The 20,844-nt window shown below is 39.5% G+C and overlaps 1 protein-coding gene across 1 annotated transcript in view; it reads right to left on the bottom strand.

Annotated features, from left to right (window-relative positions):
* Positions 1-651: 651 nt before the first annotated feature.
* EOGT (EGF domain specific O-linked N-acetylglucosamine transferase) overlaps positions 652-20,844 on the bottom strand; it is a 33,481-nt gene continuing 13,288 nt past the window's right edge. The window contains exons 7-17 of the mRNA XM_034440602.3: positions 20,072-20,176; positions 16,265-16,371; positions 14,137-14,240; positions 12,391-12,483; positions 9,795-9,866; positions 9,532-9,618; positions 7,010-7,078; positions 6,836-6,897; positions 4,159-4,278; positions 3,304-3,406; positions 652-2,947 (exon numbers count right to left, since the gene is read on the bottom strand). Of these exons, the coding sequence (XP_034296493.1) occupies positions 2,801-2,947; positions 3,304-3,406; positions 4,159-4,278; positions 6,836-6,897; positions 7,010-7,078; positions 9,532-9,618; positions 9,795-9,866; positions 12,391-12,483; positions 14,137-14,240; positions 16,265-16,371; positions 20,072-20,176 (1,069 nt within the window). The 3' untranslated portion in view covers positions 652-2,800. The remainder of the gene's footprint in view (positions 2,948-3,303; positions 3,407-4,158; positions 4,279-6,835; positions 6,898-7,009; positions 7,079-9,531; positions 9,619-9,794; positions 9,867-12,390; positions 12,484-14,136; positions 14,241-16,264; positions 16,372-20,071; positions 20,177-20,844) is intronic.

Below are 20,844 nucleotides of genomic sequence, written 5' to 3'. Positions count from 1 at the left end.
TCCAGCTACAAACAGTGCAAATTAGAATCAATATCATTCTTATGCTTTTTTCCCCCCTATACTCTCAATGGCAAGGGATACAGATAAGGGATAAGGGATACCTGTGTGGTGTAAAGAAAATAATCTCACACTTAACACCAAAAAAACTAAAGAACTTATAATTGACTTCAGGAGGAAGAGAGATGTACATTTATCATTGTACATAAATGGTGAGGAGGTGGAGAGGGTGGGTAGTTTTAAATTTCTGGGCATTTATATCTCAGAGGACCTCTCATGGACTATGAATGTTAACATGCTTGTGAAGAAGGCACAGAAGAAGCTGTACTTCCTGAGAATGCTCAGGAAGGTAAATCTATCTCAACATCTACTTCTGTCCTACTATTGCAGCACCATTGAGAGTGTCCTGACATACGGCATTCTTGCATGGTATGGGAGCAGCTCTGTAGCGGACAAAAAAGCTCTACAGAGAATCGTTAAAACTGCCCAGAATATCATTGGGCTCCAGCTCCCAGCCCTGGATGACATCTTTGAATCTCACTGTTTGAGGAAGTTGCATAACATTCTCAGAGACTCTTCCCAACCTGCTTACAATCTTTTTGGACTGTTGCCTTCTGGCAGAAGATACAGAACAATTAAAACTCGGACCACACATTTTCTGAATAGTTTTTATCCCAGAGCCATAATTGCACTCAACAATCAACTAAAGGGCCACCATGAGTGAGCTGTTGGACAGCATTACTTGGTCTGTTGTGTGGATGTTTGGATGGTTTAGGGGTGGGGAATTGTGATGGGTGGGAATGTGTTTGGGGATTGTTATGTGTGTTGGACCTGGTCTTTGGGTGTTAAGTGAATTTCGCTGTATGGGTATATTGTGTATACACGTATAATGTTATTATTATTTAATATTGTGGTTATTTCCATAAGAAACGACAAGAAATTTAGTAACAGGGACCTATCTATTCTAGGCCCATTTGGACTTTCGGAAGGTGCATCACAATTAAATGAAACATAGCCAATGATGTACATTCAGGAGTGTCAAACTCGCGGCCTCACGGCAGCGTCATATAACATATCGGGATTTTTCCCCCCTTTTGCTACACCAGGCGTGGGCGTGGCCAGCGCGTGATGCATCTGGCCTGCGAGTTTGACAGCCCTGCCTGATGTACATTCATGGAAAATTATTTAGGAAATACTATTCAATTCTATACAATTGAATTGTATACAATTGTATACTGTACATTCTCCCTCCACACACACCCCAAAAAACTTTACAGCCCTCTCTAAGCGGTTTACAGAGTCAGCCTATTGCCCCCAACAATCTGGGTCCTCATTTTACCCACCTCGGAAGGATGGAAGGCTGAATCAACCTTGAGCCTGGTGAGATTCAATCTGCCAAACTGCTGGCAGCTGGTGATCAGCAGAAGTAGCCTGCAGTACTGCACTCTAACCACTGCGCCACCGCGTTTTATAATCCCATGGAGAAAACTGCTACGGTAACAAATTAAAATATTTCATCCATACACCTGCCATCTCATGTGTAATGAAACATGTACACCCACAAGGAAGCAAACAGAGGAATGATTAATGAGTAAAACTAAATGTGCAGGTAGTCCTCAGTTAACAATGACAATGGGTACCAATAACTTTGTCAAGAAGTGACAATGACTACACTGATTTATGACAACAGTTCCAGCAGCTCTATTGCCATTAAAAGAACCTTGTCATGTGATCGCTATTTGCGACCTCCTGCTGGCTTCCCCATTGCCTTTGCTTGTTGGAATCTAGCAGCGGGAGTTGCAAATAGTAGCCATATGACCACAGGATGCTGCAATCATTGTAATTGCAAGCCAGTTGCCAAGTGCCTGAATCAGGATCACAAGACCAAGGGGAAGCTGCGATGGCCACAACTTTGAGGACCAGGCACAAGTCTCCTCATTCAGCCCTGTCATAACTTTGAATGGTTGCTGAATAAATGGTCATTAACCGAGGATTACCTGTATAATGACAGTATAATGTGAAATGCATATAGCAATAGAAACAAAAACATGGATAAGTGTATTTCAGAAAGACACTTCCCTTTTAATTAAAAATGAAGTCAGAGTGCCAGATCGGGATTGCACTGCTAAGGACTTGGCCCCTCTGTGAATTTCATGCCAAAATCCCCTTCCCTCAGCTGTGATTTGCTACTTTAAAAAAAGTGTAACATTTAAGCAAGTCATACCTAAGCTGCATTATCAACCTGATTTCTTAGCTTTTCCATTACATAAAAAAAAATACTGACTAGATGCAGCTCAGCTGGATTTTCATTTCCAGATCACTGTCAGTGCTGAGGAAGGAAGGAAGGAAGGAAGGAAGGAAGGAAGGAAGGGAGGGAGGGAGGGAGGAAGGGAGGGAGGGAGGGAGGGAGATACGAGGCTGCAAAGGTCTTGCTACATGTCACAAAAAGAAGCAGGGGGGGGGAAAGGTCCAGTGTGCTTATCTTTCACTTCACTGCTCTGAAGCAATGAAGCTGACAATCCTAAAATAAATAGGAAGATTATAGTGCAAACATGGTCACCTTAAATAGATCATGCATAATGCAAATTCCTCAAGTAAATTAGGACAGGGATTGTCAGTAAGAAAGTAATAATACAGAAATAACATGCTTGGAGGGAGACATTATATATGACTCCTGCCCATTTAACCTTTTTCACTTCTCCCTCTTCAAACAAGTTCATAATTCATGATTCTACTTCAAAAGAGCCGACATTCTGAACACTTTAGTATTTAAAAACTCTGCAAAGGAGGCCAATTATCTGACCTAGAATTCATCATGTTTTCTCCTAAATGGCCATTTGGAGTGTTGTGACACATGATCAGCTGCCAACAGAACCAGACGGACAAATTCTTCCACATCGAAGGTGTAATTTGTAAACTTTGGATGTTTTCCTAATGTCGGGTGATGCCCCTGAAGAAATAGGAGTTAAAATTATTTTAAGGAAGCACAGAGGTAAAACTAGCATATTGAGTAATTATAATAATTCATAATAGCTGATTTATTGATCCACCCCAAAACTACCATATCAGTTAGAAACCCCTCACAGCAACGCTATTGACAGCCTAAACTAATGGGCAATTAATTTCATTACTCTTCCTCCCCCAGCTATTAATATAAAATGACTCCTTAATCAGAGCAGAGAATTTAATTTGGGCTGTAGAACAGAATCATATTTCATGTAGAAGAACTGAGAAGGGTAATACAAAAACAATTAAGACCCAAGGAAATAAAGTCCTTTCCATCCATCCCACCACACCTTCTAGTACCTCATCCTGAGGGAACACTTTATCCTTCTTCTGCCAGGTGATGTAATGGATGCCTCTCAGCCTTGCAAGATCTAAGTAGCAACGTTCATCTTTACAATTGTACCTACGGAGATGCAGAAATGATGGGGATTTTATCAGAGACAGTTTTACCAGAAAACTAACCAGCTGTGTTTTTCTTTTTCCAGCTCTGTCCCTATAGAAAGGAGAAGCAAGTTATGGAAAGCCAAAGATCAAATATTTCATGTTTATCTTTGCCGGTGTGTAGTTGCATCTCCTATGAAACCAGAGAATAGAGAGAACAGGAAACTGCAGCAGCCACACAGTTTTAAAATATAGTATCTTCACGGACAGCAAGAGTAATCCAATTGACAAACTTGGCCATGTTCTCATGAGAGAAAAGATAAAGAAAGAAGCAGCCACAAAGAGCAAGCATATCGCCTTTGTGGTTGATAGTCACATGACTTGCCTCAGAGTGAAAGATTAGATGTGATTTTTAAGGTCTGTTTAAAAATGATCCAGGCAACAACTAGTTTTTCTGACAAACCACCCAGAAAAGGAGACTGGGTTTAGCCTGGAGGCTGCCTGCTGTCAACCTCAATCCAATAAAAGTCAGCAAACAGGGTTACCACATCGATTCGAAGAAGCATTTCTTGATTTTTACCAATTACCACCCAGGTAATTTTGACAGCTCCTGTGACACAGGAAGTCGCGCCATCCTTCACTGTCACGCATATATTAAAAAACACAAATTTGGAGCTTTCTCCGCAGCAGGAAATCCATCTTCGTGTACTGCATGCCCACACCCTCATACAAAGATATTAAACATACAAGCATAACTGCCAAGGAAAGACTTACAGTTCAAAGATGACAGCCCAATCTGGCAAAAAGAGAAGATGAGTAAGGCCTGCTCCATGCATTCCAATGAAGATATCAGAATTGTGGGTTATCTTCAGCTGCTCCTTAAATTCGAGCTCCCTATATAAACCAGCATAAGTAAGACTATATATACGTATGTACACACACACACAAAATCCCAACATATACTTACACACAGACACACACAGATGCACACACACACACATTCAAGTACAAATCTATATATACACAAGTATGTGCATGTCAGAAAAAGCACAAGAGATCACTATTTGAACACAGCTCAAGGCTATGAAAAAAGTCATCTTGGAATGTAATGCATAAGAAACACATTAAAATAAAAATGTCCTTGAGCTACATCATCTTGTGTATTTCTAAACTGCCTCACAACTACACTTCCCTAGGTAGTTTGCAAATCTATTTAAATGTACAATATAAATCAAAGAGACGCAAAATGACCAAACGACAGCATGATAGTGATTAAAACCACTAGCAATAATAGCAAATGAAAATGCAGCTGACAAAAATCAAAGTAGAGCCAACGGCAAAACAGAAACAGGATTTCCTAAAGTGCCTGAAATAATAACATCTTTCAAAATGTTCATCCTGCACATTATTTCTGGGGAAATAATTTCACCGATGGGTACCAGCAATAAGAAGTCTCCTTCTCTAACAAAATGAAATTCAATGGTGAAAAAAGTAAGGTTCTACATTTAGGCAAGAAAAGCAAAATGCACAGGTGCAATATATGTGGTATTTGGCTCAATAGTAGCAATTGTGAGAGGGATCTTGGAGTCCAAGTGGACAAATGTTTAAATATAAGCCAAGCAGTGTGCTGCACCTGCCAAAAAAGCCAACACAGTTCTAGGCTGCATAAACAGAGGGATAGAATCAAGATCAAGTGAAGTGTTAATACCACTTTATAATGCCTTGGTAAGGCCACACTTGGAATACTGCATCCAGTTTTGGTCACCATGATGTAAAAAGGATGTTGAAACTCTAGGAAGAGCGCAGAGAAGAGCAACAAAGATGATTAGAGGACTGAAGGCTAAAACATATGAAGAACAGTTGCAGGAACTGTGTATGTCTAGTTTAATGAAAAGAAGGATTAGGGGTGACATGATAGCAGTGTTCCAATATCTCAGGGGTTACCACAAGGAAGAGAGAGTCAAGCTATTCTCCAAAGCACCTGAGGGTAGAACAAGAAGCAATGGGTGGAAACTAATCAAGGAAAGAAGCAACCTAGAACTAAGAAGAAATTTCCAGACAGAACAATTAATCAGTGGAACAACTTGCCTCCAGAAGTTGTGAATGCTTCAGCACTGGAAGTTTTTAAGAGATTGGACAATCATTTGTCAGAAATGGTATAGGGTTTCCTGCCTAAGCAGGGGGTTGGACTTGAACACCTCCAAGGTCCCTTTCCAACTCTATTATTCTATTCTAAGGTACCTGGAGAAGGGTCTATGATTAAGACTGGTCAGACAATGGATCTATTCACTGCAGTATCTGACTGCCTAGAAGCACCTGACAAGACTGCCATGCAAATATACATTTTTTAAAAATGTGTATTTCATTGTCTAGGACCAAATCTGCTGCCACCTCCTCTGGCCGCTGGTGGGCCACAACAATGACCTTCAAAGCCCTACACGGCATGGGGCCAAGCTATCTAAAAAACCATCCTCAACCCATCACATTAACCTGTACCACCTGGATAGGAAGGGAAAATATCTTCTTTTAACCCTCTCAGTTAAAAGAATTTTGACTGGCAGTCTGGGAAGAGAGCCTTTTCTCACACTGTCCCTGCTCTTTGGAACATTCTCTCCCTCCTCAGTTAAGCAAGGTGAGCCCCCACTCTCCTGGCCTTTCATAAATATTTAAAGATTGCTCTGCCTTATTGCTTGGGACTCACCAGTGAGCACGCAGCAATGGGGCTGGTTAGCGCCTTGAAATTCTTCTCCCCTCCCTCTTTTTAATTAACTCTTAATGTAAAAACTTTAACTCACCTTGCCTATTTTAGGTTTTATTTTAGTTTTTATGTTTTTCACATTTTACTTCTATGCTGCCCGGAATCCTCCTATGAGGGAGATGGGCAGTTCCTAAGATGGATGGATGATAGATAGATAGATAGATAGATAGATAGATAGATAGATAGATCAGGGGTGAAATCAGGGGTGAAATTTTTTACTACCAGTTCTGTGGGCGTGGCTTGGTGGGCATGGTGTGGCTTGGTGGGTGTGGCTTGATGGGCATGGCAGGGGAAGGATACTTCAAAATCTCCATTCCCACCCCACTCCAGGGAAAGGATACTGCAAAATCCCCATTCCCTTCCCACTCCTGGGGCCAGCCAGAGATGGTATTTGCCGTTTCTCCGAACTGCTCAAAATTTCCACTACCAGTTCTCCAGAACCTGTCAGAACCGGCTGGATTTCACACCTGAGATAGATAGATAGATAGATAGATAGATAGATAGATAGATAGATAGATAGGCAGGCAGGCAGGCAGGCAGGCAGGCAGGCAGGCAGGCAGGCAGGCAGGCAGGACAGGACAGGACAGGACAGGACAGGACAGACCCCCATCCCTGTAGATACTGATATGTCATATACTGATTTGGTATGAAGAACTGCAGGCTAGCTCTACTTCTCCTTTCAGATATACTTACTTGTATTTGTAATTCACTATTTGGACATCAAATAATGGCAGTGTTTTTAAAGCATTGGCAAGCTGAAGAGGGAGAGGAAAAAACAAAAATGTTCAAGGCAATATTAAAGTTACCTTTTTCTATGTGGCAACCATAAAGCAAAGAGATTTAACCGAAGGAAAAAAATGAGCAAACCTCATTCTGGTTTAATATCTTTCTATACTCTGTAGTCCGGGCAAGTATTGTAACTCTGATTTTCCCATCCTATTGAAAAACAAAAACAAACAAATTCAGCAAAAACAGTTCATTAATCAATTCATTGCACCAAAACAAAGAAAAGACCAGTAGAGTGACAACAGAAAAAATTACTGGCCTTAACAGCAACAATTAGTAGGGCGATTAAACTGTCTTTTTCTTTTAATCACCTCATTTATACAATATGCAAACACCTCAGCTGAAGCTTTAGTAGGAGTATTTGTCACAAACAACAAAGCCATTTAAGAGATTTTCAGCTACCTCTATGCCAACTCCCAGAATGTCCCTGAAGAGGCATGGGCTTTTAAATACTTTATATTTATTGAATATAAAATTGACAACATTACTGAATACTATTACTGAATCTGAACAGGGCCACTTAATATGCAGGTGAGTAATGGAGGAAAAAAGTAAGATTAGCCTTCCAAATAAAGTTATTTTCCTTCCCAATTTAAAAAAAATCATTCAATCCTCAAGGGTAGAGTGTAAAAAAAGGAATACAAAGGTTTAACGGCATGAAATCTATTAAGATCAGCAGGAAACGTGTAGCAAATGGATGTGGAAAGCTGGAAAATGTTAGTCCCTTGTGATGAATATGCTTTATATTCTATAGTTAATACTTAAAAGAACTGAATTAATTTTTCTTCCGCAGCCTGTAAAAACTGACAAAAGTAACAGTCAAGTTAACTGAAAAATCAGCAAAATTACTGAATAGGAAACGAACAGTGATCAAGGATTTATCAGGTGGCTTTTAGAGAATAGACTTCCTAGTAGAAGAAAAGGAAACTCTTGAGTAGTGAAAATTATTCTGGGGCGACTGGATATATCAGAGCTACTGGACTTTGCTGTCCAAGGCCCTATCCTAGTTGTCATGTATGTATTGTTATTTGTTCGTTGCTTTTTATGTTCCCTTTCCTCTATATCTCCATTGAGAATGCATATAGCCAGCATCCACTTGAACCCTGCAGGAATAACTGTAGAAGATGATCAGGCTGAGCCTGAGGGGTCAAGCGCGCCATCAGTCTTGAGTCTCTTCATGCCCACAAGATATCTAAGTCCAGCCCACTTTGAATTCCATTGATTCTTATCTACTGCCAATTCATTTGGATCGTTAGACGTTCAAATTCTTGTAGAGAATGTCAGCATGCAATAAACCTGTATTCATTTGAACTGCTTCGGTTCCTGATTTCCTGCACTTGGCAAAATCCTCACAATCTTGTGGGTATCTTGAACCGAGAGGAAATGATTGGCTCAACATAGCTAGGAGGTGGGGGGTGCGGTTAACTTGTGATATCTTCTGCCCTAATCCAATTTTCTGGCAATAGCCGTCTTTTCAAATACAGAATTCTCTATAGTGTCTTCCCAAGTAAAAAATAGGAATACTTAAACTACAAATACACCGATACAGGATATCAGAACTGTGAGGACACCGTTTCTTAAAAAAAATTCTGTCAGGATTCCTTCCTACTTTTAAAAAATTATGGAGGACCCCAAAAGAGATTTCGCTTATGTGGGTTATATTTACTGATATTTACTGTATTGAAAATTAAAATGGACACATTCATAGAATAGTTACTTACGGACTCATGTAAAAATACCAATATTAAATCCATTAGATGTTAACCTATTTTCCATTAAAAATCCTATTATTTTTTAAAATAAAAGTAACAATGAGAAGAGTGACATTGTTTTTGCAAATATTGTCAAAATCTTGTAAATAATTTTGATTTCATAGACCCTTGAATGGACTCTCAGGGGTATCCAGACCACACTTTAAGAAACACTGTCAGGATATGAGAAAAATCTTGGAAGTGGAAATTGGGGGTGGGGGGAGAACATTCAATTTCAGTTTCATTTCAGCACAGCTAGTCTTCAAGTTACGATTGGTCATTTAACTGGTCCCCCCACTGCACTTTGCATGCTTAGCAACTGCCTGCATTCACAGCTGTTTGCAATATCCTGCAGTCACATGACTGCAAATTAACCAGCATAAGGGCCCAGATTGTTGGAGGTATTTGTGCTGACTCTGTAAACTGCTTAGAGAGAACTGTAAAGCACTGTTAAGCGGTAAATAAGTCTAAGTGCTATTGCTATTTACTTCTAGTTTCTGGCAAAAAACACCAATGAAGACAATGGATTAACTTAATGAATGCAGTATTTGCTTAATGACAATGTTCACATTACTACCATCATGTTCATTTAATGACCACTACAGAAAAGTTTGTAAAATTGATCAGTCACATCATGAGTGTCAAACTCGCGGCATCATGTGGCCATCACGTGATGTCACGTGACGTTTTTCCCCTTCTCGGAGCTGGGGTGGGCGTGGCCTGCGGGTGATGCATCTAGACTGCGGGTCGCTAGTTTGACACTCCTGAGTCACATGGTTAACCAGCATGACTGTAATCCCAGCCTAAGTTATGGTCATATGTCAAGGACTACTATTGCAACCGAACTAGTACCTTAGGCCCATCTTGGGTGATATTTAATCTGTGCAACACGTGTTGGGAAAAGGCTCTGAATAATCCTGTCCCATGACAGCCGGAGATCTGCAATTAGACCAGACACAGGAATAAAATTTAAACATGTTTATACTTTAATTTTTTTTACCATATATAGAATGAGAGAGAGAGAGGGATAAAAACCATCATGTTTATTCAGACCCAAGTATTCTGCTTGTGTTTTTTTTTTTAAAGAGTGTGGTAATCTCACCAGTTTTACTCACCAATGGTGTATTATAAAACAGGCCAAACCTCATTCGAGGCAATAGTGTAAAAACTGCTTCTTTGAAGCAGACCTGGAAAAGAAGATTAACCATTTACAAGGATTTTCCTTAATATATAAGGAGAGAGGCAAATAAAGAGCACAGAGAAGAACAACAAAGATAATTAGGGGACTGGAGACTAAAACATATGAAGAACGGTTGAAGGAATTGGGTATGTCTAATATAATGAAAAGAAGGACTAGGAGTGACATGGTAGTACTGTCTCAATATCTGAGAAGCTGCCACAAAGAAGACAGAGAACCTACTCTCCAAAGCACCTGAAGGCAGAACAAGAAGCAATGGATGGAACCTTATCAAGGAGATAAGCAACCTAGAACTAAGGAGAAATTTCCTGACAGAGTTAATGGAATGACTTGTCTCCAGAAGTTGTGGGTGCTCCAACACTGGAGTTTTTCAAAAACAGACTGGACAATCATTTGTCTGGAATGGTATAGGGTTTCCTGCTTGAGCCGGGAGTTCTTTATCTTTATCTTTTATTAGATTTATATACCGCCCTACTCCCGAAGGACTCAGGGTGGTGAACAGCATAAATAAAACAAATATAATATAAAATTTAAAAACAGTTAAAAAAACATATTAAATAGATTTGGCCCACTAATTAAAACACCCCTATTTTTAAGAACAGATTCGAATTAAAATTAAACAATTAAAAAGGGTTAGGCCAGCCCCGCTTACTGGAATAAAAAGGTCTTGAGGGCACGGCAGAAAGTGCGCAAATCCGGTATCCTCAGTATCTCTGGGGGGAGCTCGTTCCAAAGGGCAGGTGCCCCCACAGAGAAGGCTCTCCCCCTGGGGGCTGCCATCAACATTGTTTGGCCGATGGCACATTGAGGAGCCGCTCTCTGTGGGAGCGTACTGGCCGGTGAGAGGCTACCAGTGGCAGAAGGCGGTCTCGTAAATAACCAGGTACTGAGCCATGAAGCGCTCTAAAGGTGGTAACCAATACCTTGAAGCACACCCGGAAGACCACAGGGAGCCAGTTCAGCTCGTGCAGGAGGTGTTACGTGGGAGCGCCATGTCGCTCCCATAACCACCCGCACGGCCGCTTTCTGGACCAGCTGGAGCCTCCGGGTACTCCTCAAGGGGAGCCCCATGTAGAGAGCATTACAGTAGTCCAGGCAGGAAGTGACAAGGGTTTGAGTGACCGTGCATAAGGAGTCCCGATCCAGAAAGGGACGCAACTGGCGAATCAGGCGAACCTGATAAAAAGTCCCCCTGGCCACAGCCGTCAGATGTTCTTCTAAGGACAGCCGTGTATCCAGGAGGACGCCCAAGTTGTGAGCCCTCTCCGTGAGGGCCAACGACTCACCCCCAATAGCCAGCGATGGCGTCAACTGGCTATATCGGGACGCCGGAAACCACAGCCACTCGGTCTTGGACGGGTTGAGCCTGAGTCTGTTTCTCCCCATCCAGATCCGCACGGCCTCCAGGGACCGGGACATCACTTCAAGGGCATCGTTGGGGTGGCCCGGAGTGGAGATGTACACCTGAGTATCATCAGCGCACTGATGGTACTTCACCCCGAAACCACAGATGATCTCACCCAGCGGCTCCATATAAATGTTGGACTAGAAGAGCTCCAAGGTCCCTTCCAACTCTATTATTCTGTTATGAAGCAGGATCTACCATATTAACACTGTGATGGAAAATAGTTCAGAATACTTTTGCTAACTTTGTTGTACACTGCCCAGAGTCACTTGTTTTGGGAGATGGGTGATTTCTCTTGTGACATATGATAATTATAAACTCTCATAACATAAAATACTTTCAAGAAGTATTGTAATGGTAATTTAATGATGAAAGTTATGGAACGATTTTGAAAGGTAACTGGCATCATGTTGTCATTCCAGAGATGCACTTCCATTTACTAATTTCTACTATCATGGACAACAAAAGTTTGAATTATTTGTTATTTATTTATTATTAGACTTCCATGCTGTCCATCTCGCCAAGGTGACTCTAGGCAATTCTAGATAGCGTTTGACATTGGCTTTTGATATTTCTTGCAAATCCTAGCAAATATATTATGGTTTATGTTTATATGCCCAGAGTGGCCTCTCATAGAATTTAATATATATATATATATTTAGAATGTCAGATGATGATCATGGTAATTCATTAATCTTTTCAAGTTTCATAAGTTATGTTTTGTGAAACTGGGAGGGACTATTATAGTTTCCTTTCCTTCCCTTCCCTTTCCTTCCCTTCCCTTCCCTTTCCTTTCCCTTCCCCTTCCCCTTCCCTACCCTACCCTTTCCCTTTCCCTTTCTGTCTTTTGGGATTCATTCCTAATTTACATTAAACTATAATGTAGTTCTTTGATTCATTCAAATTCAATTAAGATGACTTCCTGGTTTATGCAGCTGGGTCAACTGCAAACAGGCAAATTCTTATCTTTAACTATTACAGCTCCAGCAATCAAAGGACCAGAAGAAATTAATCACTACAAAACATTAAACACAAATAACAAATTACAAATTATTCATTACGTTTAAAATAAAACAGTAACATTTTAAAATGATACAATATTCCATACCCTTTTTGAATCATACGATTTCAAATGTATTATTTCATAGTCTGTAAATGCTTTCCATGTTTCACTGAATAAATCTCCATATCCATATGTACTCTGAAAAAAAAAAAAAACTAATGCCAATAAGATTTCCCTTAATATAGTCCAAATTTGTATGTGTCCATTTCAAACAATAAGATTGGAAAGAATTTCTAAAAGAATTCAGCATAAGAGATAAAATATTAATAGAGAAATATGGTAAAAATAAATATAAATTTTAGTAGTCTCCAAAGATTAAAAAAGGAAAATACAACTAAGATATGTGAAGAAAAATATGACAAAGGTGCAGACTGTAGAAATATGATCTGATAACTGAACATGTTCTGTTCTGCATTTTCAATGCTCTTTTTCTGATTTTAATAGCCAAAATAATAGTGTATAATAAATATATTCTTTAAAAAGTTCTTCTTCAGCTTTATACAGTGAGTTAAAACAGTACACTGGCACCATCAACTGGCAATACTAGGAATTAAATATACTATAACAAATTTTGAAAATAGAATAGCTTAGGACAAATTCGCATTACAGCAGGTTCTGACAGGTTCTGGAGAACCGGTAGCAGAAATTTTGAGCAGTTCGGAGAACCGGGAAATACCACCTCTGGCTGGCCCCAGAATGGGGCGGGAATGGGGATTTTGCAATATCCTTCTCCTGCCATGCCCATCAAGCCACACCCACCAAGCCACACTACGCCCACCAAGCCACGCCCACAGAACCGGTAGTAAAAAAATTTGGATTTCACCACTGCATTACAGTATTATCTAGATCAGGGGTATCGAACTTGTGGCATCACGTTGTCGTCACGGGACATATTGCGATTTTCCCCCCTTCGCTAAACCGGGGATGGGCGCAGCCAGAGCATGACGCATCTAGCCGCAAGTTTGACACCACTGATCTAGATGTATCAAAAATGCAGAAAGAATGCTTTTTTTTCCAAATAGGAGACAGTCAAATGAGAAATCCAGCAGAAAAACCGCATGTTAGACAAGCAGGTAGTCCTCAATTTACAACAGCCACTTAGTGACCATGCAAAGTTATTATGGATGCCCCAAAAGCAACTTCTTACAACTCATTGTCAAAGTTATGGCAGCCGCACACATAACCCCACGGTCACGTGATTGCATTTTGGGTGCTTGGCAACCAGTTCAACTTTATGGCTGTTTGCAGCATCCTGCAATCGCATGACTGCAATTTGCAATGGTTTTTTTTTTTGCTGCTTTGTGGAATTTATTTCTGGTTTCTGGCAAAAAAAAAAAACACCAGTTGGGGAAAATTGATTCATTTAACCATAGCATTTGCTTAACAACCACCACAAAAAAGGTCAAAAAATCAGATCCGGTTAAATGATGCCTCAATTTACAATCACGAGCGCTTTTAACCATAATTCTGGATGTGGAGTGATTTGTTGAAATACAGCCTCATAGACCGGGAACAAAAGAAGAAGATAAGCATTAAGAATAAAATTATAAATACTTAATAAAAAAGCCAAATCTTATTCCTTGAGCAGAGCCTTAACTGAAAGGTAAATGAAGTAAATAGTTACCTCATTTAACCATACTAATTGTTTGCGGTAGTTTATACCAATCCTCCCACGATAGCATAATTAAAATTCATCCTAAACCTGGAACTGTCTACATCAGATAAAAAATAATATCTCAATAATATCTTACGCCCTAACCTAACCCTAACTATTCTTATGGTGCTACTTACAGTATCCCACATAACAATGTTGATATCAGTGCTGAAGGTGTTGGTAACATGCTGAGTGATGTAAAGATTCACAAAGTCACAAAAATGATGGTACATGTTGACACCTAAAAGAAGGAAGAAAAATTAAGCTTGTTGTAGTAGACACAACCAGAACTACATAGACAGTCATTTACAACTAAGGCGTAGGACTATGCAAAAACTATGTTCCATAGGTGCACCCATGCCACAATGCTAAAATACAGGTACAAAATTGTGAGTTACTTAATTAATTCATGAAGTTGCCATTAAAAACACATTTAAGAAGCTGAACAAGGATGAGCTTTGAGACTAGCTCATTATTATTGCCAGCATATGGGTTTTAAATGAAATCCAGTTGTAAGAAGCTACTAATTTGATCAGGGCAGTAATCTTGAAGGATTTTATAACCTTGATAAAAAGGTTTTTAAGAAAACCTTAATGAGTTCAGTAAAAAAAAATCAAGTTATGATAGTTTGCTCAGCTCAGCTTATTTCACTGAACTCCAAGCTATACAGATAGCCCTCAATTTATAGCCATTCGTTTAGTGATTGTTTGAATAGCACTGGTATAGTGTGGAATAGCACTGAAAAAGGTGACTTATGACCGTTTTTCCCACGTACGTGAAATGATCATTTCCTAATTCACACGAACAAATTATTTTTGGTCATGCAATCAAAATTAGGGCATCTGGCAACTGGTATATATTTATGACTGTTCCATTGTCCCGGGATCATGTAATCATAATTTTTAACCTTCCCAGCTGCTTCCAACAAGTAAAGTCAAGGGGAAAATCAGACTCACTAACTCAAGTGCATGATACACTTAACAACTAGAGTGATTTGCTTAACTGTGGCAAAAAAAGATTTGTAAAATGGGGCAGAATTCACTTAACAACTGCAATGGAAATGTAATAGGCTTTGTTAATTTGGGCTCAGTATGATATACAAGCCTCTCTATTACTAATTCACTTTATGTGTGAATCAGGTCATTAAGGCATGTTCATATCAATATGAGAATAACTACAATAAGAGTTGGCAGTTATATAGAAACAATACTTTAAAGCAGGGGTCTCCAACCTTGGCAACTTTAAGCCTGGCGGACTTCAACTCCCAGAATTCCCCAGCCAGCTTTGCTGGGAGTTGAAGTCCACCAGGCTTAAAGTTGCCAAGGTTGGAGACCCCTGCTTTAAACAACTGCATAGGTTTACGCACAGGGAGTCTTTAGACCAGAGTTTCTCAACTTTAGCAACATTAAGATATGTGGACTTCAACTTCCAGAGTTCCACAGCCAGCATGTTAGCTGGGAAACTCTGGGAGTTGATATCCACACACCAAAGTTAAGAAACACTAACTTTAGAGATTAATCAAAGTATAGGTAGTCCTAGGTTTACGGCCACAACTGAACCTGAAACTTTAGTCATTGTGGTTGTAATTTGAGTCACCACATGACCAGACTTCAATTTTAAATTCTTAAATCTTAAATTTGAATTTGTATTCCCACGTTTAACCTTATTTATTGGATATGCTGTTTTAATTTGTTTTTTAACTTTTGTATTTTCTGTTTCTTATTGTTGTGAGCCGCCCTGAGTCCTTCGGGAAAAGGGCGGCATATAAATCCAATAAATAAATAAATAAATAAATAAATAAATAAATAAATAAATAAATAAATAAATAAATTTTACAACTGTTTTCATGACGGCTGTTACGTGAGTCACTGTGGTTGTTATCCAAATCACATGGTCGTAAGTCTGAATGCAACTTATCCAAAAGGCATTTCTTGCCAATAAACAGCAAAAAAAGGTCACGAAATGTGAACTTGTGACCATGGAATGCTGCAATTGGTCATAAATACAAGCAAGTTGACAAGCACATGAAAACAATCACATGACATGGAGTAGTACAGTAGTCATAACTTCAAGGATAGGTCAAAAGTAACTTTTTTCCAAGTCCATTGTAAATTTGAATGGTCATTATGCAACCAGTCTTAAGTCAAGGACTACCTGAAGCTTATCATTTGTACCTCCTAATGTTTACAGAAATAGATCTTCTCTTATCAGTATAGAGAAATGAGGTTACATTTTGGAATTTGAAAACACTGAAATACCTTGTACCTGCATCAAGCTTCATGAAATATGTTGGCTTCTCAACAATGACATCACAGCTGCCATCTTCCAATGGTCTGGAGCTCATCTCTGCGTACGTCTGGAGTTCAGCAAACCTGTAAAGTGAAGCGTAGAGTAGAGCACATCTCTCTCCTTCTGCCCTGGCCATTTTTTATAGAGGCAAGATTGAGAGCATTTTAACAAACTGCATCACTGTTTGGTTTGGTGGCTGAAGTGCCTCAGAGAGAAAGTCCCTACAGAGAGTGGTAAGGACAGCTGAGAAGATTATAGGAAGCTCGCTTCCTGTCATTCAGGATACTGCTTATAAGCGCTATGTGCTTAGAGCTCAAGGCATTGTTAGAGACCCCACGCAACAACTTTAGGGCTTGTTTCTGTTGCTCCCCTCTGGAAGGAGGTTTCAGAGTATTTCTAGCAGGACTTCCAGATTCTGTAACAGCTTTGTTCCCTATGCCATCCATGTGGTAAATTCGAAAGTTTCATTTTTCGCTATGTACATGTATACATCCAAACTAGACTGTGTTGTTTCTCTGTGTCATATAATATATGTGGGTATATGCTTATTTATTTATTTATTTATTTATTTATTTATTTATTTATTTATTTATTTATTTATTCATTCATTCATTCATTCATTCATTCATTCATTCAAGTTTATGTAGTGTATATTGAAGCTGGTGACCCTTTGAGAGCTGTATGCAAAGAAATTTCATTTTAATGTATACCAATTAATGTACATTCAAAGTGACAATCAAATTATTTTTGTCCAGGGGTAGCAAACTCGATTTCATTGAGGGCAGCATCAGGGTTATGTTTGGCCTTGTGGGGCATGGCCAGCTTGATGTCACTCGTGTCAGTGTGGCCTGTGGTGGACTGAACACTCGGTCAGCCGCGATGGTCTCCTGCAGCCCTCTGCCAGCGAAAACGGAGCTCAGGGGTGCCGCATGCAGCCCTCTTGGGCCCCATTATCGACCATGATGGCCTCCCGCAGCCCTCTGCCAGGCTCCATTTTCGCTGGCAGAAGCACTGCAGGCCAGTCCTTCTCTGTTTCAGGGCGGCCCCGCAGGCCAGATCTAAGCATTCCATGGATCAGATCTGGCCCGCGGGCCTTGAATTTGACACACCTGTTCTAGTCTATTCTCTATTCTATTCTAATTACCACCATTTAAATTAGGCTTTGAAAATGTATTCCAGGCTGATTTTTAAGCAATACACCACATACACTTTCTCCTACTGTTGGTGAAGTTTTATCAAATTTGACAATTAAAATTATTTTTAATTGTAACTGAAGCCTCTTCTATAAGGCTTCAAAAGGTTAAACTCTGCTTTGAATTCAGTCTTGTGTAACGTCTTTGATCTATAAATTAAGGGTTGGGAAAAGTAGAGACAGTATTCCCTCTGTCCAACTTTCATAGATCCAGCTAATTGGAAGATTCACGTCAAATGTGTTTACCATGAATTTCAAGCTATATCAGCAAAGACATAGTTATTAGTGACTGCAGCTACATAACAGATAGAATTTGAGACCAATTAGCAAGATCCACAGAACAGTCTAGCATGAGCAAGTTGCCAGGAGGAATTATCAGCTTTCAAAAAATGCTGTAACAGAGACTTACAACAGGGTAGCACTAGGTCCCTTCATTAAACATGATCAGGGGATTAAACATTTCTTGCAGGAAACTAAGGAAACTTGCTACTTTGTACAATGCCTGCCCTCTGGAATAGTCTCCCTTCTGAGATTCTTAGCCTTAGAAGACCAACCTTCTTAGCCTTTCGAAAGGCGATTAAGACCTGGCTAATTTCCCCGAGGGACGTGGTGGCTCAGTGGCTAAAATGCTGAGCTTGTCGATCAAAAGGTTGGCAGTTCAGCGGTTTGAATCCCTAGTGCCGCATAATGGGGTGAGCTCCTGTTACCTGTCCCAGCTTCTGCCAACCAAGCAGTTCGAAAGCACGTAAAAAATGCAACTGGAAAAATAGGGACCACCTTTGGTGGGAAGGTAACAGTCTTTCGTGCGCCTTTGGCATTTAGTCATGCTGGCCACATGACCACAGAGATGACTTCGGACAGCGCTGGCTCTTCAGCTTTGAAACAGAGATGAGCACCGGCCCCTAGAGTCGGGAACAACTAGCACATATGTGCAAGGGGAACCTTTACCTTTATTTTCCCCTGGGATTAAGCAACAGAATAAAAGAATAACAGAGTTGGAAGAGAGGTTGGAGATCTTCTAGTCCCACCCGCTGCTCGGACAAGAAACCAATTTTCAGATAAACGATTGCCCAATCTCTTCTTAAAAGCCTCTAGTGATGGAGCACCCACAACTTTGGAAGGCAAGCTACTGATTAATTGTTCTAACTGTCAGGAAATTTCTCCTTAGTTCTAGGTTGGTTGTCTTCTTAATTAGTTTCTTGATTAGTCTGGATATCAGAGGATCTTATAATACGTAAATTGACATTGTAAAATGTAAAATGTAAATGTAAAAATACATTGAAAAAGTTTGTAATCAAACAAAAATATAATAAAAATAATCCAATACAAAAGGAAATTGAGCCACCATGTAGTAACTAGGACAAATAGTAACATGGTGGCTCAGTTTCCTTTTGTATTTGATTATTTCTATTATATTTTTGCTTGGTTATGAGCTTTTAAAATATATTTTTTAATAAACTGTCTAGATTTATGTATTTAAGATGGGCAGCCATACACATTTTCTAAATAAATAAATAAACAACTTACTGCTCCCATATTGTCTCTATGGAAGTGCTTTGAAAATAAAAATTGTAGGTAATTGCAGTTTGGTGCTGTGTTTACAAGCATATTTACCTATTCCTCTCAAAAAAGAGTGTGTGCTAAAAGCTAGGATAAGTGGCTAGGATATTTTCTGAGCATAGCTTGAGCATGCTCTCAATATTCCAAAAGTAAACACCAACTGAAAAGAGTTGGGGAAAACTATCTTACAACAATAGAATAGAATAGAATAGAATAGAATAGAATAGAATAGAATAGAATAGAATAGAATAGAATAGAATAGAATAGAATAGAATAGAATAGAATAGAATAAGCTGGAAGGGACCTTGGATGTCTTCTAGTCCAGCCCCCTACTCAAGCAGGAGAATCTATAGCAATTTAGATAAGTGACTGTCTAGACTCTTCTTAAAAACATCCAGTGATGGAGCGCCCACAATTTCTGGAGGCAAGCTGTTCCACTGGTTAAGTGTCCTCACTGTTAGGAAGTTTCTCCTTAATTCCAGGTTGCTTTTCTCTTTGATTAGTTTCCATCCATTGTTTCTTGTCCTGCCCTCAGGTGCTTTGGAGAATAATTTGACCCCCTCTTCTTTGTGGCAGTCCATCAAGTACTGAAATACTGCTATCATGTTCCCCTAATTCTTCTTTTCTCTAGACTAGCCAAACCCAAATCCTGCAGCCATTCTTCATATGTTTGGTCTCCAGGCCTTTGATCATATTAGTTGCTCTTCTCTGAACTTTTTAGCATAGTGGTTAGAATGCGGTATTGCAGGCTGACTCTGCCCACAGCCAGGAATTCGATCCTGACTGGCTCAAGTTTGACTCAGCCTTCCATCCTTCTGAGATAGGTGAAATGAGGAGCCAGACTGTTGGGGAAAATATGCCGATTCTATAAACCACTTTGAGTGTGCTGAAAAGCACTATGAAGCAGTATATAAGTCTAAGGGCTATTGCTATAGCTCAATCATGATTACTGGAACAGAAAAGGAGCATCCAAGATGTCCATTCTGCCAAGATGTTGTGAAGAAATAAAACAACATACTTACAAGACTTACCAAGATTGCAAAGGACTCTTTTGTTGACCTTCAGCAAGGAAAGCTTCAGTATTCATATTGCAGTGGCCACCTATTTGACCTTTCTTGAAGAAATCTTCATTAAATCTAACCAGGGAAAGAAAGAAAGATTAAAACAGGATTTTAAAAAATTAACCCCCCCCCCCCCCAAAAAAGGCTCATTTTTGAAATTTAGGATTTAGAAAATGCTTTATCTTAGGCTGAGCCATGAAAGCTTTGTTTTTTTAAATGTGCTAGAATTATAAAACAGACCATAAGGGAAGAAATCTGGTTCATTTCTAACGGTTTTTCCTCCACTAGAAGCAATCAAGTAATATATGAAAACATTTTTCTTTTTTTATAACACACAAGAATTCTAAGGGATTGTTAGCTGGTTCAGGTACTATATTTCCATGTACAATCCAACACATAAGGAGTCATGAGCGATTCCTTTCTCTCCAAATGTATCACTGAAGATGTGGCCTCCACAGGCTTTGGTTTATTATGATACCTCAAGAAGAATTACTGTATTTTTTGGACTATAAGACACACCTAAATTTAGAGGATTTATTGCGTTATTGCTTAACGCATTGTAAGCCGCCCTGAGTCTCTAGAGAAGGGCGGCATATAAATCTAATTTAAAATAAATTTTAAAAAAAATAAAAAATAAATAAAAAAAAATAAAAAAAGAGGAGGAAAACAAACAAAAAAAGTTTTTGGCCTCCATGCACCCCATTTCTGGACCCTTTTGGGGGCTCTTTTCTAGCCCATTTTCA

Source organism: Pantherophis guttatus, chromosome 2, assembly GCF_059756535.1.
Source record: "Pantherophis guttatus breed Tessera chromosome 2, ASM5975653v1, whole genome shotgun sequence".
In the NCBI taxonomy this organism is placed as follows: domain Eukaryota; kingdom Metazoa; phylum Chordata; class Lepidosauria; order Squamata; family Colubridae; genus Pantherophis; species Pantherophis guttatus.
Note: the sequence above shows the minus strand (reverse complement) of the source record. Positions and strands in the feature narration are given on the sequence as shown.